This window comes from Sparus aurata, chromosome 8, assembly GCF_900880675.1.
Source record: "Sparus aurata chromosome 8, fSpaAur1.1, whole genome shotgun sequence".
NCBI lineage: Eukaryota > Metazoa > Chordata > Actinopteri > Spariformes > Sparidae > Sparus > Sparus aurata.
Window position 1 is genome coordinate 36,129,291 of NC_044194.1, and position 24,000 is coordinate 36,153,290.

The 24,000-nt window shown below is 41.4% G+C and overlaps 2 protein-coding genes and 1 long non-coding RNA gene across 3 annotated transcripts in view; 1 reads left to right on the forward strand and 2 right to left on the reverse strand.

The window, feature by feature from the left end:
- LOC115586732 (uncharacterized) overlaps positions 1–1,477 on the forward strand; it is a 2,486-nt gene extending 1,009 nt beyond the window's left edge. The window contains exon 2 of the long non-coding RNA XR_003984905.1: positions 98–1,477. This is a non-coding gene — a long non-coding RNA (uncharacterized LOC115586732). The remainder of the gene's footprint in view (positions 1–97) is intronic.
- tango6 (transport and golgi organization 6 homolog (Drosophila)) overlaps positions 922–24,000 on the reverse strand; it is a 38,410-nt gene continuing 15,331 nt past the window's right edge. The window contains exons 12-18 of the mRNA XM_030426048.1: positions 18,527–18,670; positions 17,815–18,324; positions 16,157–16,214; positions 15,840–15,998; positions 11,616–11,767; positions 10,667–10,780; positions 922–2,630 (exon numbers count right to left, since the gene is read on the reverse strand). Coding sequence (XP_030281908.1) covers positions 2,454–2,630; positions 10,667–10,780; positions 11,616–11,767; positions 15,840–15,998; positions 16,157–16,214; positions 17,815–18,324; positions 18,527–18,670 — 1,314 coding nt within the window. The 3' untranslated portion in view covers positions 922–2,453. The remainder of the gene's footprint in view (positions 2,631–10,666; positions 10,781–11,615; positions 11,768–15,839; positions 15,999–16,156; positions 16,215–17,814; positions 18,325–18,526; positions 18,671–24,000) is intronic.
- LOC115586730 (uncharacterized) lies at positions 4,237–9,835 on the reverse strand. The gene is made up of 2 exons (XM_030426047.1): positions 9,479–9,835; positions 4,237–8,777 (listed from the first exon to the last, which is right to left on the reverse strand). The coding sequence occupies exon 2, from the start codon at positions 8,537–8,539 to the stop codon at positions 5,246–5,248; it is 3,294 nt and encodes a 1,097-aa protein (XP_030281907.1). The 5' UTR covers positions 8,540–8,777; positions 9,479–9,835; the 3' UTR covers positions 4,237–5,245.

A 24,000-nucleotide genomic window follows, 5' to 3' on the forward strand; every position in this document is an offset into this window, starting at 1 on the left:
AAAAAAAAAAAAAAAAAAAAACTGCCTTAGCTGATACAAAGATGCATCTATATATAAAGTTCTGTAAAAGGTTAATAGAAACTTTTCATTTTTTCAGAATTGGAGAGATTTTGACCTTATTCGTCTGATTTGGAAGGTTTATCAACACAAAAACGCGTGGTAAGTGGGATGTGAGGATTTGGATGTGAAGTCGCAACAGTATCAATATCTGTCAGATCAATAATAGAAACTATTGTCTTGTATTTCTTTCCTTTGTGTTTGACTATTAATGTATTCTATTTATTGAGTTTGTAGTTTGAGATCGACAGGTCTGCTCACATCATTTATAAACAGAAAACTAATAATGATTAGCTGATGCCAATATGATACATGTGTCGAGCTGTGATAGGCTGCAAAGTCATAATTAATGATCACTGAAGACTGTGTACAAACTGCTCGTGTGTTGGTCAGTATTTAAATCAATCGGCATCAAATCTAACAGGTGTTTCTGTGACTTCCTGTACAGACTGAAGGCAGGAAACTGTCCGACTTGATCGCAGCTTTTCAGCCACCCCCCTGCTGCTGCTGCTGCTGCTGCCTGATCTCATATACTTTCCAGCCAAGGTCCAGACATTTTACTTAGCTTTTACCTTTGTTGCTTGGCCCCTCAGTATCTTCATGATTGTGTAACATCCTGCCTGATGACATTACTTGTTTTTTTCAAATGTTTCCCTTAATAAGAGGGACTGTTGGACTGTACCCTCCCTGCTGTCTTATTTCTGTTCAACGAACACAAAACAAAGCTGAGCTGCAGAATCCCAGCAACAGATATGTCACTAAATGTTTATGCTCTGATTCTCTGGTCCAATTAATTCTTGAAAATGTATTTGTTTTTACATAAACACACAATACGGTGAACAAAAATATAAATCAGAATATTGAAAGAGACGGCATGAGCAGCCATTTAAAATCAGGAAGACATTCTCTACATCATATGAATGGGTGACTAAAACAGGAAGCATTTTTACTGAATTAGGAAAATTCCAATATCCTGTGATGCCCAAAGACGGACGCTGTTTGAACTTTCAAGTTTAAACATAAACACTCTGCTCAAACTACAAAATAAAAACACGTATATGGCACATAGAGGAACTTAATCTGTCTGATCTTAAATCATATTACATTTAAAAACATGAAAAAACGAGTGAAAGCAAAGCTCTTGAGTCTGTCACCTCAGAAGAAATGTCTTTGGTCTTCAGTCTTCACATTGTTATTGATGCAATGAATGAACAAACGTCAAATGTCCAAAAGTTGGTGAATGTAAACTGAACTGGACCGTTGCGTACAATAATAACTTACTGTTTAAGAACACCAAATATCTTGCCGTATTTCATGTTCAGAAGTATTGGATTGTCTGTTCACATAATTATAGACAAGACAACTTCTCATATTCTCTGCATTTCCTGAATATTTGTTACGCTCAGCAGTTGTCTTTAGTCATAATATGAACGTGTTTATAGGATAAGTTTAGATGCCTGTATGTGCATCAAAAAAGTTTTAAGTTTCTGTATTTGTTCCGCCTGTCCATACTGGCTACGTAGTTATACCCCCGCATGGGACCACACTTGATGGAAGCCAGAAGTATCCTGTTGCTCTTACTCAAAAAGTGCATATCCAAAAATTTTTTATTTTTTATTTTTTCCCATACTGGCAAATCTCCTTAATCTGCGGAAGCCTCCAAGACTGTTCAGACCAGGTGTCAACATGCGTCCTGTTTTAACAATTCTAACCACTGAACTAGTGAGAACACTTTGTCCAGACCTGCCCACTGTTGCCTGTCGAGAAATCCCCAGACTCCCTTAAAAAGTGGTTTCATAAAGTTAGGGGAAACATCATAAGTTTTATGAAACACTTTTGAGACAAACTCTTAATTATTTGGGCCTCATGTAAACAGCAAACAAAAACTGTCCACTTGCTATGTGAGCATTGTATTCCAATTGACTTGTAAAAATCAGAACGTATGCCTTTAGGTGTGTTGAGACAGAGCACAAACTTTTCAAAACATTTTCACATGAATTTTGCTGGACTGTTTTTGCAGTCCATGTTGAGAGTTCACAAATAGAGACCGACGCTTTGTTGCTAAAGTAACTGCTGTTAAATGTAAGGTTAGCTGATTAACAGGCCAGCTAGGTATGCTGTCCTATTTTCTGACCTTAAACCGACCTCGATCCTCTTGGAGGCTGTGTTATGTCCCAGTTCAGCCATGTGCAATGGGAAGTGCCAGTCCGGGAACAGGCGGCACTGACAACAAATAGCACTACATTAGCCCTTTCATGGGAACTTTAAGGTAATTAACACATCACATAAAAGGAAAAACTAGTATCGACTATAACCACAGCATATAAAAATAATGTCCTATATGATTCCAAACTATAAAGGGGTCATAAAGAGCCCACAGAAATAAACTTTGAGCTCTATGGCAGGACAACAATCTTCTTTTCCAGCTTCTGTTCAGGGAAGATGAACCTCTTCATCACATCATCAAGCTCCTCCAGAGCCAGCTGGGCATGGAGCACTGCAACTTCATCTGGGTCTGAGCGAACAACCCACTTCAGAGCTCGGTACAGGTCCAACAAAACATCACAGAGAACCTGGAGAAGTCATAGGAGAGTGAAACAACAAACTTTAGTCTGGTCTGTATGATGGATGTTCATGAGAGTTTGTTCCTTTCACCTTTTTCATCCAATGTTTGTCAGGTAGATGAGAGATGAGACTGTACTCTGGAGACACTGACGACAAGTCTTTGCTGATTAATATACACTACAGTGTTTTAACCTGGAGCCTGGACATAATGCAAATGTATTTTTGAATCATCTGTAAACCAAATCAAAGGACAGCAATTAACAGTGAACTAATTATTTTAAGTACTGTCTGTGTTCCATGCTATGATCAATATGCTACCTTCATTGTCTTCCAAAAAAATGTCAAAGACAGAACAGAATTCATACTGTTGGCACTTGGATAACAGAATCTTTCATTTGAATAAACAAAGCCAGATGCTTCCTCTTGCCCTCTGATTTTAGGTCACAAGATAGAGGATAAAAGACAATCGAGATCTGCCATCATCAAGGATGCTCCGATCAAGTGAGGTGAAGACAAGCTTGGGACGAGAAACCACAGGTTCACCATAGATCCATTTTTTTTTAATGACCGCAACAATTATATATATATATATATATATATATATATATATATAAAAACACACCTTTTTTTGACATATATATATATATATAGTCAAAAAAAGGTGTGTTTTTATTTTTATATATGTATATATATATATGTATAATATATATATATATATATATATATATATATATATATATGGTTTCCTATGAACCATTGTTCATGGTTCATAGGAGCAGGATTCTCAAACCACACCACCAGCACATCTGGGACCCTCGCAAGTTAAAATGAACGCCAGTTAACCTGTCACACTGGTCGAGGCCATTAAGCTAACTGGAGCTGTTTACAACGTTACAGAGAGCGAGGCTTGAGATCAGGAATCGTTTGCTTTTGTCTGGCTCTCCGATTTGACCAATCATGCTCTTGACTGAGGTTAGGACCTCCTACCTCCTCATTTACATATGGACACAGAAATACAGAAATAAATATATGTAGGTGAACAGAAATACAGAAATACAGAGATAAATAAATGTAGGTGAACAGAAATACAGAAATAAATACATGTAGGTGAACAGAAATGTATAAATAAATAAATAAAAAGCATTTATTCTTTTATTTATACTTTTATTTATTTATTTATACATTTATTTCAGCATTTATTTATTCATTTATTTATGCATGTATTTATTTATGCATTTATTTATTTCAGCATTTATTTATTTATTTATGTATTTATTTATGCATTTATTTATTTATTTATTTATACTTATGTCAGGTTTGGTCCTCCATACCGGAGACGCGCAGACAACAAAGTGGAATCAGATCTGTGGATGTTCGTGTGTAGCTAGCCCACCTCCCGAGGCGACGGACCGGAAGCATCGGCACGTCCCAAACCGGACCTAGGGTAAATAATGTCCGCCACGCTTTTTCGTGAACATCGCCGTCACGTTTGCTTTGTTTCTGGTGCAGGAAGAAACGGTAAAAACAGCCTTTTGTCACGAAAGTGTCCAAGCAGCAAGTTTGGTTGTTGAGGAACAGGAAGTTGTGGGAGGGACCTAGGCGGATGATTGACATGCAACGACGGTCGGTGTGTGTGAGAGTTGAGAGATTTGTGACATTTAGTGGCAAGTGTATTTAAAACATCATGGCTTCCCACACTTGAAAAGGGAAGGACTTGACCAGACTCAGGATTTCACTCAGTCTTCAATTTATTCAAGGAAGTTCATGGAAGGTGAAAAACCTTTAAACATACAAAAAATAAAACAATGCAAATTAAGTTCATTACTTTTCATTAAATACAGTAAAGTACATTTTAAATCGGGCAAAAGGTAAGTATATTAAAACATATTCTTCCATTATTTAATCAAACAAGGCAGATAGGCAAATTCTGTGTAAATTTAGCATTGAATAAACAGAAAACCAGTTCTACTTTTGGAACCATTTACTTTCAAATTAACTTGGTTTTACCTTGTGTTTTCAACCAAATCATTATATACAAATTGTATACATAACATGTATTTTTTCTCATAATTTTAATGTAAATGAAATCAAGCATTTCAAACGATTTTACTGTAGATGAATTAGTATGATGCTTTCTGAACAGAAATATTCTTAATCTTCTTACACAAACTAAACATTACTCCTTGTATTTCAACAGGCAAAATTCGGCACTCTAATCAATACTTACAGGCTCAATCAATGTATGGGACTTATATGTATGAATTAATGAATGCGTGTAACTTTAACCAAAGATACCCAAATAGTCTAAACAGCTCGATAAGCAAACAAACATTTAAGCCAACTACCCTGGCAGCCTATCAGTTTATTAGCAGGCAGCACATTTATCTTAACAGACATTTTGTTTGTTCAGACACAGACTACCACACAGCCAGCGATCACATTTCAGCCCAGTAAAAAGACGTGAGCTTACCGGTAGCCTCTTTGATCTTTTCCTTTTCCCATGCGTTTTAATTCCGTGATACTTTAGCGATTCTTCTTTTCCTCTGCTGCCGTCAGCTGCGTTGCAAAACCACTGAACAAACTCACGTTGCTTCAATAGTTCTGGAGTTTCTGGCGTGTGTTGTTAATTAGTCCAACTGCGTTCACCTGTTGAATTGCGCTGCGGAGCTGCACGCTCGCTGTTACGCGCACGCAGTGGCAAGACTGTCCTCACATGCACCCGCTCGCAGGCAAACCTCCCAGCAGATCGCCGCAACACCTCCCACTCGATCTTTGCGTGGTGCGACACGGAAAGATCGCACCTCTCAGGCGAGCTGGTGCCTGTCGATTTGATCCTCTGCAGGAATGAGGACAATGAGGCGCCGCACATCTCGATGCAGTATGGTACCTTGGAGATCCTTCGCCCTAGGCCTGGACTCTTTGGCGACAGGTTTCTTTCTTCCAGCCAGACAGAGTTGTACATCTTGCGGATGTCACCAAGGGCAGCAAAAACACCAGCTCGGAACCTCAGCAGGACAGCTCTGATTGGATTCAGGACGTCAGGACCTTTGATCAGTATGTCGTTCAAGCTCAGGCCTCTGTACTTCTGGCTGCTGTTCCATACTAGCCTCACTGGGTTGGAGACTGAATGTGGATTTGGAGCGATCAGGTGACTTATGTACCACACTGGCCCGGTCCAGCTCTGCAGAACTTCTTTGGACAGCTTCACGGCAGCCTTGCGAATAACCATTTCATGGACTTGTGAAGCGTAGGCCATCTTCCACTCTGGTTCCTTTGCCAGCTGCCTCTCAGTTCTGTGGAATGTGGCTTCAACCGCTCTCTTGTTGTTAGGTAAAGATGCTGGATCTTCTGCCCATGGATACTTGGCGTGCCAGTGTGGTTCAGGGCTGTGGTGGTCTCCGTTCACATACGTCAAGCCATCTCTCACCATCTCCATCTCTTTTTCTTCAGCCAGCGTCATTTCTTTACCTCCGGGTTGGCAATTCCCACAACGACATCCTCCACATCTCGGCTCACAAGCGGCCCCAATGCTTTCCCATTTCCACCACTTAAGAAAGTCTTTGCTGCTAGTGGCTGTATTGGACTGGGTGCTGGGATGGTAGTGCGACTGGCAGGAAACTGGATCTTTACAGGTGAGTTCAGTGTATTTGACTGCTGCTGTTCTCATGGATCTTGCGAAGTGCGTCTTTGATGTGTGGGCCATTAAGGTGACTTCTTCAAAGAGGTCCGGGTGTGTGCCTCCAATGGTCTTGCCGAGCGGGCCGTCCCAGAGCACCAGGTCACCGACGGAACAAACTTTCTGGGGTACCAGCTGCCCTTCTTTGTGGCTGATCAGGAGTTGTATTTCCCTTGGTCTTGCAAGATCTTTGAGGGAAACATCCGGGAAGATCTTCTGCAACTTGACGGCTGGAACATGTCTGTGAACTTCTGCAATTTTATCAAGTCCATAGCAGATCAGTTGATGTGACTTGAGGGTCCCTCTTGGAGTGCTGACATGTATCCTGAGGAGGTAGCGCTTGGTTGCGACCGACACCTTCATCCCTCCAACGCCGTAAACAACCAGTGTCACGTCTTCGCTTCTCAGGTTCAACTTGCTTGCAGCTTTGTGCGTTATGTAGTTCGTGTCTGATGCCAGGTCAATTAGGGTCCCAATTCTTTGACCATCGTTAGCAGTGACGTCAAGGAGCATTAGGATCACTGGGTACTCGTTTAAGCAGTTTTCCTCCAGAAGGCCTCTCTCAGCTGCGCTAGAGTTGTATGCCCTGGATGCTACGTTACAGAAGGCGTCTTGACACTGCTGCGCCAGCTTCGGTGTAAGTTTGGAGAGGAACTTTTCCTGGGTTTCGGTGTATCTTTTGCCCTCAGCTCTCACTGGACTGGGTTTGGATGTTGGCTGGGATTTGGCAACTGGACAGAGAAGATAGTGGTGTTGGTCTTTGCACTCAGGATTCTGGCACAGGTAAGTAATTTTCTTGCAATATTCGCCGCTGTGGACTTCGAGGCATCTCTTGCAGGCACCAAGTTGCTGTGCTGCGTCCCTCTTCTCCGATGGCTTTAGGTTGACCTTAAACTTTCTGCAGAAATATAATTTCTTTCTGTGCTTTGGGTCACCACAAATAATGCAGCCTACCAATTCACTGCTGGACTTGGTTGTTTTTGTTCTGGCGTACTTTACAAACTTGGTCTTCTCCTTGGCGGGTTCGACGATATCTTTCAGCTGATCTAGCTGTTCGTATATGGATTTTTGTGATTTCAAGTATGTGATAAGCTTGTCGAAGCGGTTGTGGCGGTCAACAGCATTTCCCTCAACAGCAGCATAGGTGAGCCAGTCTTTCTTTAGAGTTTCTGGGAGCTTGCCCTCGATGGATTTAGTCACTATTGGGTTCTTTATGGCATCTGCATTATCCAGTTCACTTAAATCATAAAGGGCCTTTTCCACAATCTGGATGAGCTCTATGACTTTTCTTGGCTGGCCGCTCCTGACTGGCGGAGTTGCTTGAAGCTCTTCAACGATCTCGAGAGCGATGGTGGCTTGGTTCCCAAACCGGTTCTCAAGAACTCGGATGATCTCGTCTGATGAGTTGTATGTTGACAGGCATAGCTCTCTTGCTACCTTCTCATCGAGGCTATCGAGTAGTTGAAATTTCTTCACCTCTTTGGAGCCGGTCGGTTCACCTTGTTTCTGTAGAGCCTCCCATTCTTGCCTCCACCTGTAGTAGCCTCGTTGGTTACCAGCAAACTTTGGTAGGGCTGTGGCTTTTAGCTTTATTGCTGCCACTGCACGGCGGCCTGGGGGTTCTTCTTCAGTGTCCGTTTTTATCATTGCTGCTTTGATGAAGGCAGCCTTCCGCGACACCAGCTGGGGAAGGTGCACCTCAAGCTCTCTTAGGCGGCCATTAAAGTCTCTTTGCACAGCGGGCGGAGCCCAGCGGTTCCAGTTTTGGTGCGCTTCTTTTGCCTTGAGCACGAACTTCTCTAAATGGGTCAGCATAAACTCATATGCTTCTAGAGTTACGTCTAGCTGGGTGGAGGAGACATTCTTGCACTCACTCTCTGCAATATGTAGAGCTAGGGACAGTTCTTTTTCTCCATATACATCCCAGAGTGTCTCTTGAATTAGGAGTCTAACTTCTTTAGTCTTTTGCTCACAATACTTCTCCGTCTTTTCTAGGTCGGCTTTCAGTAGGTCGCCCAGCTCCTCTGCAGTAGCTGCGTCGGACTCTGCCATGTAAGCGGCCTCCATTTCTTCATTTGCTTCCATGACTCTGGAACTCTCTAATGTAAGCTTCTTGAAGTTTTCTTTTAACTCTTCTATGGACATCTCTGTGTGGGTCCTCGTAATGCTATTGGCAAGACGGGAGAAGAGTCTCTTGGCTGTGGTCCTCTCTACTTTCAAATCATCTAGTGACTTTGCCATTTTGTTTTCTTCAACTGACGGACAGCAGGCTTTATCCTCCAGGCCCAGGTGGAGTCTTCCCTCTTGGTTGTGGCCACAAGTGGAGTCTTTGCTATTCACTGGTAACAGGCGGTTTTTCACTGGCAAGTGTATTTAAAACATCATGGCTTCCCACACTTGAAAAGGGAAGGACTTGACCAGACTCAGGATTTCACTCAGTCTTCAATTTATTCAAGGAAGTTCATGGAAGGTGAAAAACCTTTAAACATACAAAAAATAAAACAATGCAAATTAAGTTCATTACTTTTCATTAAATACAGTAAAGTACATTTTAAATCGGGCAAAAGGTAAGTATATTAAAACATATTCTTCCATTATTTAATCAAACAAGGCAGATCTGGCAAATCAAGGCAAATTCTGTGTAAATTTAGCATTGAATAAACAGAAAACCAGTTCTACTTTTGGAACCATTTACTTTCAAATTAACTTGGTTTTACCTTGTGTTTTCAACCAAATCATTATATACAAATTGTACACATAACATGTATTTTTTCTCATAATTTTAATGTAAATGAAATCAAGCATTTCAAACGATTTTACTGTAGATGAATTAGTATGATGCTTTCTGAACAGAAATATTCTTAATCTTCTTACACAAACTAAACATTACTCCTTGTATTTCAACAGGCAAAATTCGGCACTCTAATCAATACTTACAGGCTCAATCAATGTATGGGACTTATATGTATGAATTAATGAATGCGTGTAACTTTAACCAAAGATACCCAAATAGTCTAAACAGCTCGATAAGCAAACAAACATTTAAGCCAACTACCCTGGCAGCCTATCAGTTTATTAGCAGGCAGCACATTTATCTTAACAGACATTTTGTTTGTTCAGACACAGACTACCACACAGCCAGCGATCACATTTCAGCCCAGTAAAAAGACGTGAGCTTACCGGTAGCCTCTTTGATGTTTTCCTTTTCCCATGCGTTTTAATTCCGTGATACTTTAGCGATTCTTCTTTTCCTCTGCTGCCGTCAGCTGCGTTGCAAAACCACTGAACAAACTCACGTTGCTTCAATAGTTCTGGAGTTTCTGGCGTGTGTTGTTAATTAGTCCAACTGCGTTCACCTGTTGAATTGCGCTGCGGAGCTGCACGCTCGCTGTTACGCGCACGCAGTGGCAAGACTGTCCTCACATGCACCCGCTCGCAGGCAAACCTCCCAGCAGATCGCCGCAACATTTAGCGTGTTTGGAGTGTGTAGTTAGTGTGTTATGTAGTGTTTGGTGTAGTGTGTTTAGTGAGTAGTGGAGTCGTTTTTTTGTTTAATGAGGAGAAGCTGAATGTGGAGCAGGCAGTGCAGCTCTTCATTCAGCTGGAAGGAGCACCTGAGCATTGCCTGCATTTAAATGTAAATAGTTACGTATAACTTTGTAAATGTTTTAAATGTATGCACACATTTAGATAAACAACAGTTTTCTACTCGGATTTCATGTTTTTTGTGATTTTAGGTCCATTGTGTTAATACAGTATGTCAAAATAAAAAAAATAACTGTACAGTCACACATGTGAGGTTGTGCTGAAAATAATGACACCAAGTAAATAGCTTTTATGGTGAAATATAATGGCAAAATCAAAAATAGTCAAAAACAGCCAATTATACCCTGGAATATCAGATTTCACAACAAACCTAAATATCCCTGACGTCCCACCTTCAAACACAGCCTCATTTGGCCATCCATGAAAAGCTCCTTAACCTCCCACTTTTTTATAGGAGTACACTTTTCTTACGGGCACTGCACTAGTATATATAAAAACACACCTTTTTTTGACTAACCCACCAAAGCAAAATCTTTGATTCAACTATTCCTTTTTTACCCCTTTCTGTCTGCGTTGCTGCAAAAGTTGTGTCACATTTCCAGTTCATTGGGATTTATAAAAGGGTAACTGGCATGGGATGTGCATACACACTATGTTATGAATCAGAATACTTTTGTCTGTAAGCACCTTTTGTGTTTCATCCTTACGCCACCTTTTGACATGAATCCTACGCTCAGTTTTATCAATAAGGCCCCTGGCCATTGAGTACATTTCATCATTTCATGCATTTCATTCATGAGTTGTGAGTACATGTGGGTGTACCTGGGTAGTTCTGTTGCTGAGGCCTCGGAGCAGCAGGGTGATAACATGGACAGCAGCTCTCCTCACCTCTGCCTCTTTCTCTGTCTTTATCAGAGCAGTCAGACAGGAGCTCAGCTGCACGCACACACACACAGAAAATGTGAGGATATAGTTAAAAAGGTAAGAAATACAGTTAGTGATCTTCTCTAGGTACTAAATACAGCATGATCTGCAGGTGTTCTGGATTATATGTGACATACAGTTGTGTTTAGAATAATAGCAGTGTGACATTTACTGTATAAACTGAAAAATGCTTGAAGATTTAGCTTCCCTCTGAATCATTGAAGTAATATTTAGTTGTATAACCACAGTTTTTGAGAACTGCTTCACATCTGTGTTGCATGTATTCGACCAATTTCAGGTGTTCCAGCCCAGGACGATTGGACTACATTCCACAATTCCTCTGCATTTCTTGGTTTGGCCTGAGAAGCAGCGTTTCTTATGTCACCCACAAGTTTTCTATTGGATTAAGGTCTGGGGATTGGGCTTGCCACTCCATAATGTTAATCTTGTTGGTCTTGAACCAAGATGCAGCTCGCTTACTGATGTGTTTGGGATCGTTGTTTTGTTTAAACACCCATTTCAAAGGGCATTTCCTCTTCAGTGTAAGGCAACATCACCTCTTTTTTGATGGTATTTTGATGTATTCAAACTGATCCATGATCCCTGGTATGTTGGACTGCTATTATTTTGAACACAACTGTATTTGTCAAAAAAACACAGATCGACTGATTAACTCTGTTAATTCTCTCGCATAAACACATGCAAACTTTTGGGGAGAAAAATGTAAAAGTGAGCTGGTTTGTGAATAAGCAGTCCTGTTCCTCCAGCTGACTTTGCTGCTTGTTCATGGCTTTTATTTGAGCCTCTGACAACTGCGCCAGCATGGCAGGTTCATGCAAAACCTCACTTCTTGAGCCAGTGGTCCTAGGGCAAAGTCCAGTCTCTGACAGAGCTCCCCCAGGTTGGACAGACTGCTGGCCCTGATGCTTTGGTCTAAGTCCCTGGTTCCTTGCAAGAAGACGGCAACCAAAGGACGGCCGAAATGAGGTGCAAGTTCCCCTGGAGGAAAAGGAGGGGAGGAAGAACAGGCAGCCAGGTGAGATGTATAAGATGCATTAAAAGTCAGACTGAATAAATATGATGTCAGCTCTGTGGCACCCTAGCTGACACTGCTCTCCATATGCATCAAGCTAGAATGACTCCGTTTTGGCAAAAACCCAGAGCCCCCTAACCCAGAGGCAGGGAAAAGTGGCTCAGGAGGAGAAATATAACTCAAGAAGAGCAACAGCTGGCTGCTCAGGACGGACTGCAACAGTCGCAGGGGGATGTGTGTTAACAGGGGCAACCACATGTCACATGCCCTCACTGCCGCTAAGCAGACAAACCAGACATGATGCACAAGTATGATCGCTTCTAAATAGTCTTTTTTGACAGGTTCTTTATTTGGCAAATTGCATTATTTCGAAAAAATTCTGTCATCACTGTTATAGCATCTTCTCACAAACAGTCATGCTGCTGGTTTAAACATGTAGAAAATGTTCAGCTACATTTTCTAACCTTTACCCCGGGATACCGTATTACAGTGGGGCAAAAAAGTATTTAGTCAGCCACCAATTGTGCAAGTTCTCCCACTCAAAAAAGATGAGAGAGGCCTGTAATTTTCATCATAGGTATACCTCAACTATGAGAGACAAAATGAGAAAAAAAACATTTAAAAAAAAAATCCAGAAAATCACATTGTCTGATTTTTAAAGAATTTATTTGCAAATTATGGTGGAAAATAAGTATTTGGTCAATAACAAAAGTTCATCTCGATACTTTGTTATATACCCTTTGTTGGCAATGACAGAGGTCAAACGTTTTCTGTAAGTCTTCACAAGGTTTTCACACACTGTTGCTGGTATTTTGGCCCATTCCTCCATGCAGATCTCCTCTAGAGCAGTGATGTTTTAATGCTGTTGCTGGGCAACACAGACTTTCAACTCCCTCCAAAGATTTTCTATGGGGTTGAGATCTGGAGACTGGCTAGGCCACTCCAGGACCTTGAAATGCTTCTTACGAAGCCACTCCTTCGTTGCCCGGGCTGCGTGTTTGGGATCATTGTCATGCTGAAAGACCCAGCCATGTTTCATCTTCAATGCCCTTGCTGATGGAAGGAGGTTTTCACTCAAAATCTCACGATACATGGTCCCCATTCATTCTCTCCTTTACACGGATCAGTCGTCCTGGTCCCTTTGCAGAAAAACAGCCCAAAGCATGATGTTTCCACCGCCATGCTTCACAGTAGGTATGGTGTTCTTTGGATGCAACTCAGCATTCTTTCTCCTCCAAACACGACAAGTTGAGTTTTTACCAAAAAGTTCTATTTTGGTTTCATCTGACCATATGACATTCTCCCAATCCTCTTCTGGATCATCCAAATGCTCTCTAGCAAACTTCAGACAGGCCTGGACATGTACTGGCTTAAGCAGGGAGACACGTCTGGCACTGCAGGATTTGAGTCCCTGACGGCGTAGTGTGTTACTGATGGTAGCCTTTGTTACTTTGGTCCAAGCTCTCTGCAGGTCATTCACTAGGTCCCCCCGTGTGGTTCTGGGATTTTTGCTCACCGTTCTTGTGATCATTTTGACCCCATGGGGTGAGATCTTGTGTGGAGCCCCAGATCGAGGGAGATTATCAGTGGTCTTGTATGTCTTCCATTTTCTAATAATTGCTCCCACAGTTGATTTCTTCACACCAAGCTGCTTACCTATTGCAGATTCAGTCTTCCCAGCCTGGTGCAGGTCTACAATTTTGTTTCTGGTGTCCTTTGACAGCTCTCTGGTCTTGGCCATAGTGGAGTTTGGAGTGTGACTGTTTGAGGTTGTGGACAGGTGTCTTTTATACTGATAACGAGTTCAAACAGGTGCCATTAATACAGGTAACGAGTGGAGGCCAGAGGAGCTCTTAAATAAGTTACAGGTCTGTGAGAGCCAGAAATCTTGCTTGTTTGTAGATGACCAATTACTTATTTTACAGAGGAATTTACCAATTAATTCATTAAAAATCCTACAATGTGATTTCCTGGATTCTTTCCCCCCCATTCTGTCTCTCATAGTTGAAGTGTACCTATGATGAAAATTACAGGCCTCTCTCATCTTTTTAAGTGGGAGAACTTGCACAATTGGTGGCTGACTAAATACTTTTTTGGCCCACTGTATGTACCAACCCTAGTGTGTGTGTGTGTGTGTGTGTGTGTGTTGGGGTGGGGTGGGTTATTCTTGTTGGTGAGAGAAAAAGATTTCTGACAGCAGCACAGATATTAGGCAAGGAGCTTGAAATGTTTACAACCATTTAAATCCACATCTTGACACAATGCAGGCATCCTCTGTTTAACAAGCTATGTGTGGGTGACACTGTTACACAGGCGCACATGCAAATAACACAGCCATCTTCTGACTACAGCTGCTCCTGCCAAGCAGCAGGGAGGGAAGCCAGAAGCCTACATGGAGGGAAGACAAGCAGCTGACTGGCTGCTGGTAGTAAGATTTGCTTGACCTATTCTAATTCTCTGTTTCTCTAATTTGAATTTGCTGAGAGAAATGCTGGACCCCAACAAATAATATTGTTCAAGTTCAAGTTCAAAAAGTGCAGGCTCAGAGACATCCAAAGTTATATTTCCTGGTTTCTTTTCATTTACTCTCAGTAATCTCAACTTTGAACGATGCAACCATAGTCTGTTCAAGGTTCCTCCATCATATTCTATTGTGTTGCTGTACAAGGCTCCATTTACACCTGGTCCACCACCAAACCTCTCTGTCTTCGTGTAATGTCTTGTCGTCGAAGTCTAGTTTGTGTTGTGTTGTTGTCATGTCTTTAAATCAGGGCATAAATGTTTGAATATAAAGTCGTTGTTTGTGGTTTCTGTACATGTTATAGTTCGGTCACTGAGCGCATTCCGATTTTGTTAATGCTTTACTTAAATCACTATTAATTATTCATATCAATAGTAGGTTAGTAGTATACAGCTGTTTAAAATAATGAGATATATATTTTGTTAAGCACTGGTACTGCCAATATGCAAGTTACTGCAGGTATTGGATTTGGGGTGGAAAAAAGACACCTCTACCCAGGAGGTGGCACAGATTCTTGTCCAGGTCTCTGTCATCTCTCTCTCACTCCTGGCTGGTGTGCCTGTCCCATGTGACCTCTACAGCTCATCCAGATTGCAGTATTAGCAAGGTCTTCAACCTATCCAAGTTCTCCTATACTACACCCGTCCTTTGCACCTTGCACTGATGCAAGCACTGGCACTTGCCACTTGTCTACTGTAGTGTGAATAGCTCAGGAACAGCCTGCATTCAGGACATCAAACGATACCCCCCACTAGACTTTGCTACTGCTATCACTTTGTGACTCTCGTACCAAAAGGGAGACCAAAACAAAGATAGAATGAGACACAGGAAGGGTTGGTCTCGCCTTACTCAATCTCTCTTAGTACACAAATATAAAAATGTGTTCTTCTGTGAGTGAGTGAGTGAGTGAGTAGACAAAGTCAGAAAAAAAATGTAATGCAACATTAAACATTTATTTAAGGCTGCCAATAAATGAAAGCATTTACATACTCTGACATATACCCTGTATGTAAAGAAAGTGGAGCCCGGGAAAGATGCTTTATGCTGAGTGCTGTGCACTGACCCCCTGGACTAACACAGGCTAAAATGGCAGCGTATGGTCTCTGGTAGGTGGAACGCATCGTAGTAAATGGGCCATTAATGATTAAGCAAACAACCCTTTTATTTTATATTCATATTTGGACAAATCTGGATTTGCTGTTCCCCCCTGCTTAGTCATGTTAAGTGAGGCCACTGTGGCTCAGGGGTAGAGAAGTGTCTTGTTATCGCAAGGCTGCGGGTTCGATTCCCCTAGTTTGCATGTTGAAGTGCCCTTGGTCAAGAGACTGAACCCCAAACTGCTCCTGATGTGCTGGTCGGCAGCTTGCATGGCAGCAACCGACACCGGCATATGAATGTATGAATTACTGTAAGTCGCATTGGACAAAAGCATCTGCTAAATGCCCTAAATGTAAATGTAAGTCAAATACGTATGAAGTGGGCTAAACATTTGTGATCCAACTGCAAATAATGCTCACCCATAGCTCTGCTCGTCCTCATCAGGACTTCTCCGACCTTGAGCCGGGCCTCCAGGGAGTGCTCCTTGTTGGATTTAGGGAGGGAGGGACCATGTTGAAACTCTTTTAGGAGCTTTTCCAGAATTTTCTCTGGGTAGGAATCAGCTAATGTAGCCAGACCTAAAGACAGTTTATACTCAGTGCATCAGCTTTCAAAAGTCACTGATAACTATTTTGGTTGGCAGTTAATATTAGGTTAACAGACTATTTCTGTAAATCATTAATATAAAAAATCAATGCTATCATCACATTTTGCCAAACACTACCATAAGTTTTACCTTGAATGGCTGACAGGTAGACGAATGAATCTTCATGCTCCAAGTTTTCTAAGAAGAGCTGAAAAGGACAGCATCAGGATGATTGATCACAAAAACTGCTGTGCAGTTATAGAAGCCCCTTACTGGGAATATTTGAACATTTCTTTGTGACAAACATAAAAACATTCATCAATATGAATCTTGCTAATAGAACCAAAGAGAATCAATACAGGGACATCAATGAATACATTGAAAACTAGCAACTAACAATCAAAGGCAATAATCCAAACATTACCCCCTGGTAATTGAAGATACAGGTTTGATAGGATGAAGGAGAAGTTTGGAAGTGTTTCTTGGAAAAGCTGGACAGAATGGGCCCCAGTTTCAGGTTAAGTAAGGAGGGCGATGGGTAGATATAATATATGAGAGGTGGCCATCACAATATTGGAGAACTCAACCCAACGCTGACACAAAATTGAGAAAATCAAACTTCTCCTGTGACATGTCTAAAGTGCACACATTATGGGGCTTTTGATTACAGAGAATAATAAATAAACTGTTACTCTTTCTAGCTGATACCACCTAAACAAGTCCCTAGAGTGACCCATTATCCACTCTGGCTCTCTGGGGATGAGGTTCAGCCACCTATGTTAGTATAAATATTTGCCCAGAATGTCCCAGGGGACACTAATAACTTATAACCACCATCTACACCTTACTGATCCACACATACAGTGCAGGCAACATCAGCACATTGTTTTAGATATGGTTGAGCCAACATAGGCTTCAACAAGGCAACACCCACCATGGCTAAGCGATGAAGAAGGTACTGTCGAATCTTGGCCCAGCTCATTGAAGCATGCAGACCAAAAACAGTCCTGCATTTAAAGTCACAAGCTTCAGGAAACAATGAGATGATGACATACATACAACCAATTGTCTGAGTCCCCTCTGTACCCCCCATTTCCTGTCAGCCTCTTTACCTGCCACTATCCAATAAACGCCAAAAAAGGGCTAAAAGCAAAACTGCATCACAGTGGACATGATATTGGTATAGCTTGAATACTTGTTTTTCTTTTTAACTGTTGCTGTGTCAACAGCAGCGCATGAAGATGCAGCAGCCACTAGCTCCTATACATTGTGCAACATCTTTGTTTTATTAACTGTAATTTTTTCCTTTTTATTGCTGAAATGCGCACTGCCTGTGGCAGATATGCTGTCATCACCACTGGAGAAGATAGCGGGTGTTTTTGATAAAGAGCAGCGGACTTTGAGCATCTGTGTTGATGTGAACATATAGAACATGTTGTGTCATCACCATCATATTGCTGCTATTTACATACAGCCTTAAGACTCAAAAGACACACTATAAGTTTATGTATATTTGTATATAAATAACTGTATAAAAGTTCTGTACTTTGTGTAGCATGAAGGAGTTGACAAACTTTCATTATGCAACCCTGTGTTGTGTAATAATGAATAAATGACCTTGTACCGTGGCATGTTATTTAAGGTATACGAATTAGTCTGAGGTTAGACGGGAGGAAAAAAACAGTTATATCACCCTGTCCACCCCTTGTTTCATATTTTAAAAAAGGTCGCCACTTCTCAGAAACAACTTCTTTATCAATATTTTCAGAGTATCAGAACTGACCAAAAGACATAACCAAGCAACCCACCTGGAGAACTTTTTCCGGGGCCTTTACTGCCTCTGGATTTCCATTTTTCACCATCTGGGTCAAGATTCTCAGGGCGACCGCTCTGGTTGGGATGTCTTGGTCACAAGCCTCCACCAGCAAATCAGAAAAGGCCTTGGTGGAGGGGCAAGGGTCACTGGTGCCAGAGTTCATCCCTCCATCTTTCGGACTTACTCCAGTTGCAGACCTTTTAGAGGACACTGGCTGTTCGGTTTGGGTGTTGGTCTGTGAAGTGCTGTCCTGGGGAGGTGAATAAGGACTGCTCTGTGAGTTGTCTGCTTCAGTTTGCATCTTTTGCTTTTTCCTATTTGGAGGGTTTCTGGAGGGGTGAGCAGCAATGCTGAGGTTTTCAGGCTGGTAAGCACTGTGAGTGGCAATGACAGCTCTGAGATTAGACGCCAGCTCCTGGATGACTACCTCAGAGTGTATCTGAGACAGTTTCTCTAGTGGTTGAAGCAGCCTCGACATAGAAGAGTAGTCCTCTGCACTCAGCTATAATATCAGGAGAAGAAGAAAAATAATTACTTTATTAATCCTCACAATTAACTTTTTCACTGCATTTCACAGTGCGTGAAATAAAGACATGGGCAAACAGGACCCATAGACACAGTCAGGGGGTTTGGTGCCTTGCTCAAGATTGGCTTAGTTAGCACACTACATGATATTGATGTGTTGAGAGTACAGATTTGAGTACCTGAGGCCCAGACAGCATAGTGGCCACTAGGCCCATCCCCATGCTCAGTGTCTGATTCTCTACTGGGTTCCCAAGACTTGGCCCATTTGCCTGATCCAGACCCAAACAGGCCCTCTGAAGCAGGGTCACCATGAAGTCCACCACCTGGAGAAAGGACAAACCGAGAAATGTAAACATGACAAATTAAAAGACAGAGATTTACAACCTCTAATAAATATAATGTTTAACTAGAACTGCAAGCAGTTATGAACGGGGGCCAAGCCCCCCCCGCACGATTCGAACCCCACGCACCGAAGAGCCCACGGAAGTTGGCCCCAAAGAATGACGGTCTCAGGGCAAAAGTGAGAAGACAGACCAAAGTCTGAGCCGTGGTATTCGCTGTAATGCGAAGTGCACTGGAAGTGCAAAAGGCTGAATGTGTGTCGATTTGGATTTGTTGTACTAAATCACACCCACTTTGTTCTTTAAAATGTGGAAGTTGAAGGCAAAAACATATTTACATCCGTTATAGTGCCACCTATAGGCCAATTTGCACCAAATTTGGCACAGAGCCTCTGGATAACTTCAGGAACAATTGACTTAAGTTTGATGTTGAAAGCATTTAGTTTGACCTAAATATGAAACATGTGTTTTTTAGCTAACAAAAACAATTGTTTGGTTATAACTAGCAGATTTTTTGGAGTACCAAAATTCTTTTAATAAGTTTTTATGAGACACATCTGGAGATTCTATGAGCAAAGTTTCAGGCAGATGGCGCTTAAATTGTAGGAGGAGTTCGAAAAAGTAGGTTTTGCATATGTGGCGATTTAGCAAAAAGAAATGTGCAGCAGAAGTGGGCGTGTCTTATGTCAGAAACCCCAGCTCTATTCAGGGAACATATGGATATAAGGTTTGCGAATGTGTTATTTATAATGTAGAAGTTACAGGCAAAAAAGCGATTGCATCCATTATAGCGCCACCTAGTGGAGTACATGTGCAAGTTTTAGCATGGATGAACTGTGTCCTATTCTACATGTACCATTTAAATTTCAAAGCTTTCAGCATAATAGTTTGGCTGAAATCAATGTTTGTTGTTTATGTTGTAATAAGCCACGCCCACATTGACCAGTAATGACCACCTTCAAGATATGGCCTCAGGATTGGCCCTACATCATACCGACCAAATTTTGTAAAAAATCGGTGTAGCCGTTCAAGAAATAAAAACTTCCCATCTTTTTAGCGCCCCCTAGTGGCCAAAATTCGCCAAATTCGGCTCATCCCTTCCTAGTGTCATGGCAACCAAGGATCTTAAATTTGGTGTACCAAGATATCAAACAGTTTCCATTTTTATAGCTAGCTACAGAAATTTGTTCGTTAATAATTTCCGCATTTTTTGACCAAGCAGAATTCTTTTGATGACTTTAGACCAGGTCCAGCTGAAGAGTGTACGTGCCAAGTTTTATGCAGATCAGACAAAATCCCCCAGAGGAGTTCGAAAAAGTAGGTTTTGCATATGTGGCGATTTAGCAAACAAATTGTGCAGCAGAAGTGGGCGTGTCCTATGTCAGAAAACCCAGCTGTGTTCAGGGAACATATGGATATAAGGTTTGCAAATGTGTTATTTATAATGTGGAAGTTACAGGCAAAAACGCGATTGCATCCATTATAGCGTCACCTAGTGGAGTACATGTGCAATTTTTGGTATGGAAGAACTGTGTCCTATTCTATATGTACTATATACATTTGAAAGGTCTCAGCATAATAGTTTGGCTGAAATTAATGTTTGTTGTTTATCTTGTAATAAGCCACGCCCACATTGAGCAGTCATGACCACCTTCAAGATATGGCTTCAGGATTGGCCCTACATCATACCGACCAAGTTTCGTAAAAATCGGTGTAGCTGTTCAAGAGATATAAACTTCCCATATTTTTAGCGCCCCCTAGTGCCCAAAATTTGCCAAATTGGGCTCATCCCTTCCCAGTGTCATGGCAACCAAGGATCTCAAATTTGGTGTTAACAGCATTTAGTTTGACCAAGATATCAAACAGTTTACATTTTTATAGCTAGCTACAGAAATGTGTTCTTGAATAATTTGTGCATTTTTTGACCGAGCAAAATTCTTTTGATAACTTTAGATCAGATGCAGCTGAAGAGTGTACGTGCCAAGTTTCATGCAGATTGGACAAAATCCCAAGGAGGAGTTCAAAAAAGTAGGTTTTCCAGTTTTTGCGAAAAAAATTTCTAACCAGAAGTGGGCATGGCCAATCGCAAAGTGATTCAGCTCCATTCAGGCAATCTGGGGATACAAGATTTTTGAATGTACATACGGTTTTGGAGTTATAGGCAAAAACGTGTTGGCCTGGGTTATAGCGCCCCCTGCAGGCGAATATATGTAGTTTTTTGTGTCTGAGATATTCGCAGGAGTCTGGACCAACCCTCCAAATTGCACTGCCCTCCCTTGCACGGTTTAGCCTGCAGCACTACTTTTAGCCGGAGAAAAATAAAAATAAAAATCTTTACAATTACAATAGGGTTTCTACCACCGCTGGTCCCAGGAAACGCGTATGCTTGCATACGCGTTCCCTTGGCCCCTCGGGCTTGGCCCCCTAAATATAAAGTTACAAATAACTAACTTAACATTTTTCAACCTTTTTTGGAAATTCTCATTAAACTTTCGGTCCTTATAAAGACACCCAAAGTGACACATGACACAAATAAGACATTATCAAGTTTATCACGGTGCTTTCTTAATCTGTAAGGAAATGTTTTCTCATCCATTACTTGTGGGAGTTCCATTATAGGAACTCCCAAAGAAACACAGACTGACTTTATAATGTGCTGGAGAAGGATAGATGCAATCCCACAGGGATGGGCTAACACCAATGACAGTGGGATGTAAACCTTTGGGGGAGTCACAGTAAGAGCAGTCAACAAATACGTGCAGTTCTGCCTGCATCATCTGTCTCATTAAATATAATCTTTAAACAAAACAACCACACAACACGAATTCAGGACTCTGAATCTGAATCTGTCATATCCAGGTCAGCTGTACTACACAGAGCAAGCAAGGTCCTCTGCAGAGAATTTACAGTTTTCATTTATTTATAGTCAGGACAGCATTGGCTGGTAACGTCTTCACCTTGTGAGTCTGATTGTGTCTCTTCATGATACAGTGTGGTCCTTTAGAAACTTAATTTAGAGAAAGCTACCACAGAATCAGCTTTGGGGAATTTGCCGGGTGTCTATATAGTTGTGGTCAAAAGTTGACATACACTTGGAAAGAACATGTACGTCATGACATTCTTGAGTTTCACTGATTTCTACAACTTGCATAAAACATGCTACTTGTTGATGAAGGTAAACATGATCAGTCATCCAGGTCATAGTAATTCTAAGTGCTGTATCATAGGCAACAGGACTAACCCTCCAGAACTGAAGAGGCCTCTTGGATGAGAGAAGAAATATCTTCAAGAAACTGAAACAAGTCCAGTTGCCTACGATACAGCACTGAGAACATTTACTACTTTGTCACACAAAACAATTATAAAGTGTGGTTCAATTTTGAGTTTATTATGAGTCTTCTAAAAATATGAACAAATCTGCTGGGTCAAAAACGTTCATACTAATGTTTGGTTAAATGTCTCGTAGTCATTTTCATTTTACAGTCCCTTTTGTGATGTTGTGGTCAATTCATGCAAATTCATCCAATTAAATCAATCCAATGCAAAATTTAGTCTTGCTATTTTTACCAACCATGGGAGTTCTCTTTGCTCATGTCATGACTTCAGCGAACCCACTTCCTTGTTTCCAGATTTGAAGATGCAGAATTGCTCTGCAAACGTCTCACATTTACCTACATAACTCGCTGCACAAGACAATGCAGAACAATTCCCTGATGTTTTGCATGAAAACAGAGTTAAACTGTGTTGCACAGTGGGCAACATTGTAGTGGAATACAAAAACAAGTTTTTGCTTGACAAACTTCATTACTGCAACAGGCAAGACAAATCACTGTGACAGAGGCAGTTTCATCCAAAGCTATTGCAAGTACTGAAAGAATAGAGTTGAGTAAGTTAATAAATGTTCATGTTTAGTGAAAATGTTTGTTAACTCATAGACACACTAAGAGCGAAGAGTTTGTGCAGTAGGTCATATTCTGCTTTTGGGGTTTTTGCCTTTCAGAAAACACTGATCCTGCACTGCTAGAAACGCCTGGTTTTGGAGTCAAGCCTTTATTTCCATAATTTATGTGCCACACAATTTAACAGGAGTTATACAAACATATATATAATTAAATATTTATAATAAGATATATACACTCCAGTCAGTCAGCAGACATACAGTTATTACGGCATTCTTTTAGATCACACTACCCTACCCAGCATGACCTGTAATACTCTACCTCTGATTAGCTACATCCTGCCCATTAAGTAATGGCTTATAGCTCAAATGGAGCATTTAGGACATAGTGTAAAGTAAGAAAAATAATGTGTTTTTTTGAAAACCTATTCTACTAGGACTCCCAAAAAAAAAGTATGAACCTAAAAATTATCATATAATGACCTCTTTAATATCTTTTGTGCCCTTTATGACTTTACCGGAAGGATAGTTCAGAGAGATGACAGGAAACGGGATAGGAGAAAGGGGAAATTACATGCAGCTAGGGCTGAACGATATGGACAAAATTTCATATCTCGATATTCATGCCAGATATCTCGATACGATACGATACGATACAATAAAGAGATTATTTTAAGCCATATACAAATGGTTGATAGAGAAATCTTTACCAAATAATCACAAACTCACTACAGAGACAAATATATTTGAAGTAACAACAGTGAAGGGAGGGAGAAGATCAAACGAACTATGTGTATTTTTACAAGATGAACGATGACATCCTAATCTGGAGAGAAAGAGTGAGAGTGAAGATCGAGACTCAGCAGCTTCAGGTTATCGCTGGTAAAGTACCAGTGGAATTTAGAAAGACTAAGAAGTCAGAGAATTAACGGATCAAAACAGAGTAGACGGCAGCTATACGGTCTCAAATCCACAGAGCGAGCGGCCGCAGCGTCCGCTCCTGCTGCCCCAGCCAGCCCCCCCCACTTACACCTGCCGCCTGCTGCCGGGTGAGAGGACAGAGAGCCGGCGCTGCTGCAGGGGAGCCGCAGACTGTGATGACTCTGAGCAGCAGGAGAATTACAATATAATATATTTCTCGCCTTTCCCCTGATGATCTGAGTAAGTCGCTTAATTTGTTGCTAGTCGCTTTTTAGAAATAAAGTCGCTAAGAGGGTCTGAAAAGTCGCTAAACTAGCTAGAAAGTCGCCAAGTTGTGTGTGCGTCTACGTCTCCCTTATTCCCGCCCTCGTATGTTTGTCATTGGTTAGCTTCAGCTGTCGATCCACAGCAAACATGAAATAAGGTTTGTGGTTGGCTGGCCTTAGAGGTGCATTCAAGGGCAATCGTAAAAAGAATGTTTGTTGCGACTGCC

Excerpts from the sequence above, each read along its gene's own strand:
- LOC115586730 (XM_030426047.1), bottom strand. The coding sequence starts at position 8,539 with ATGGCAAAGTCACTAGATGATTTGAAAGTAGAGAGGACCACAGCCAAG.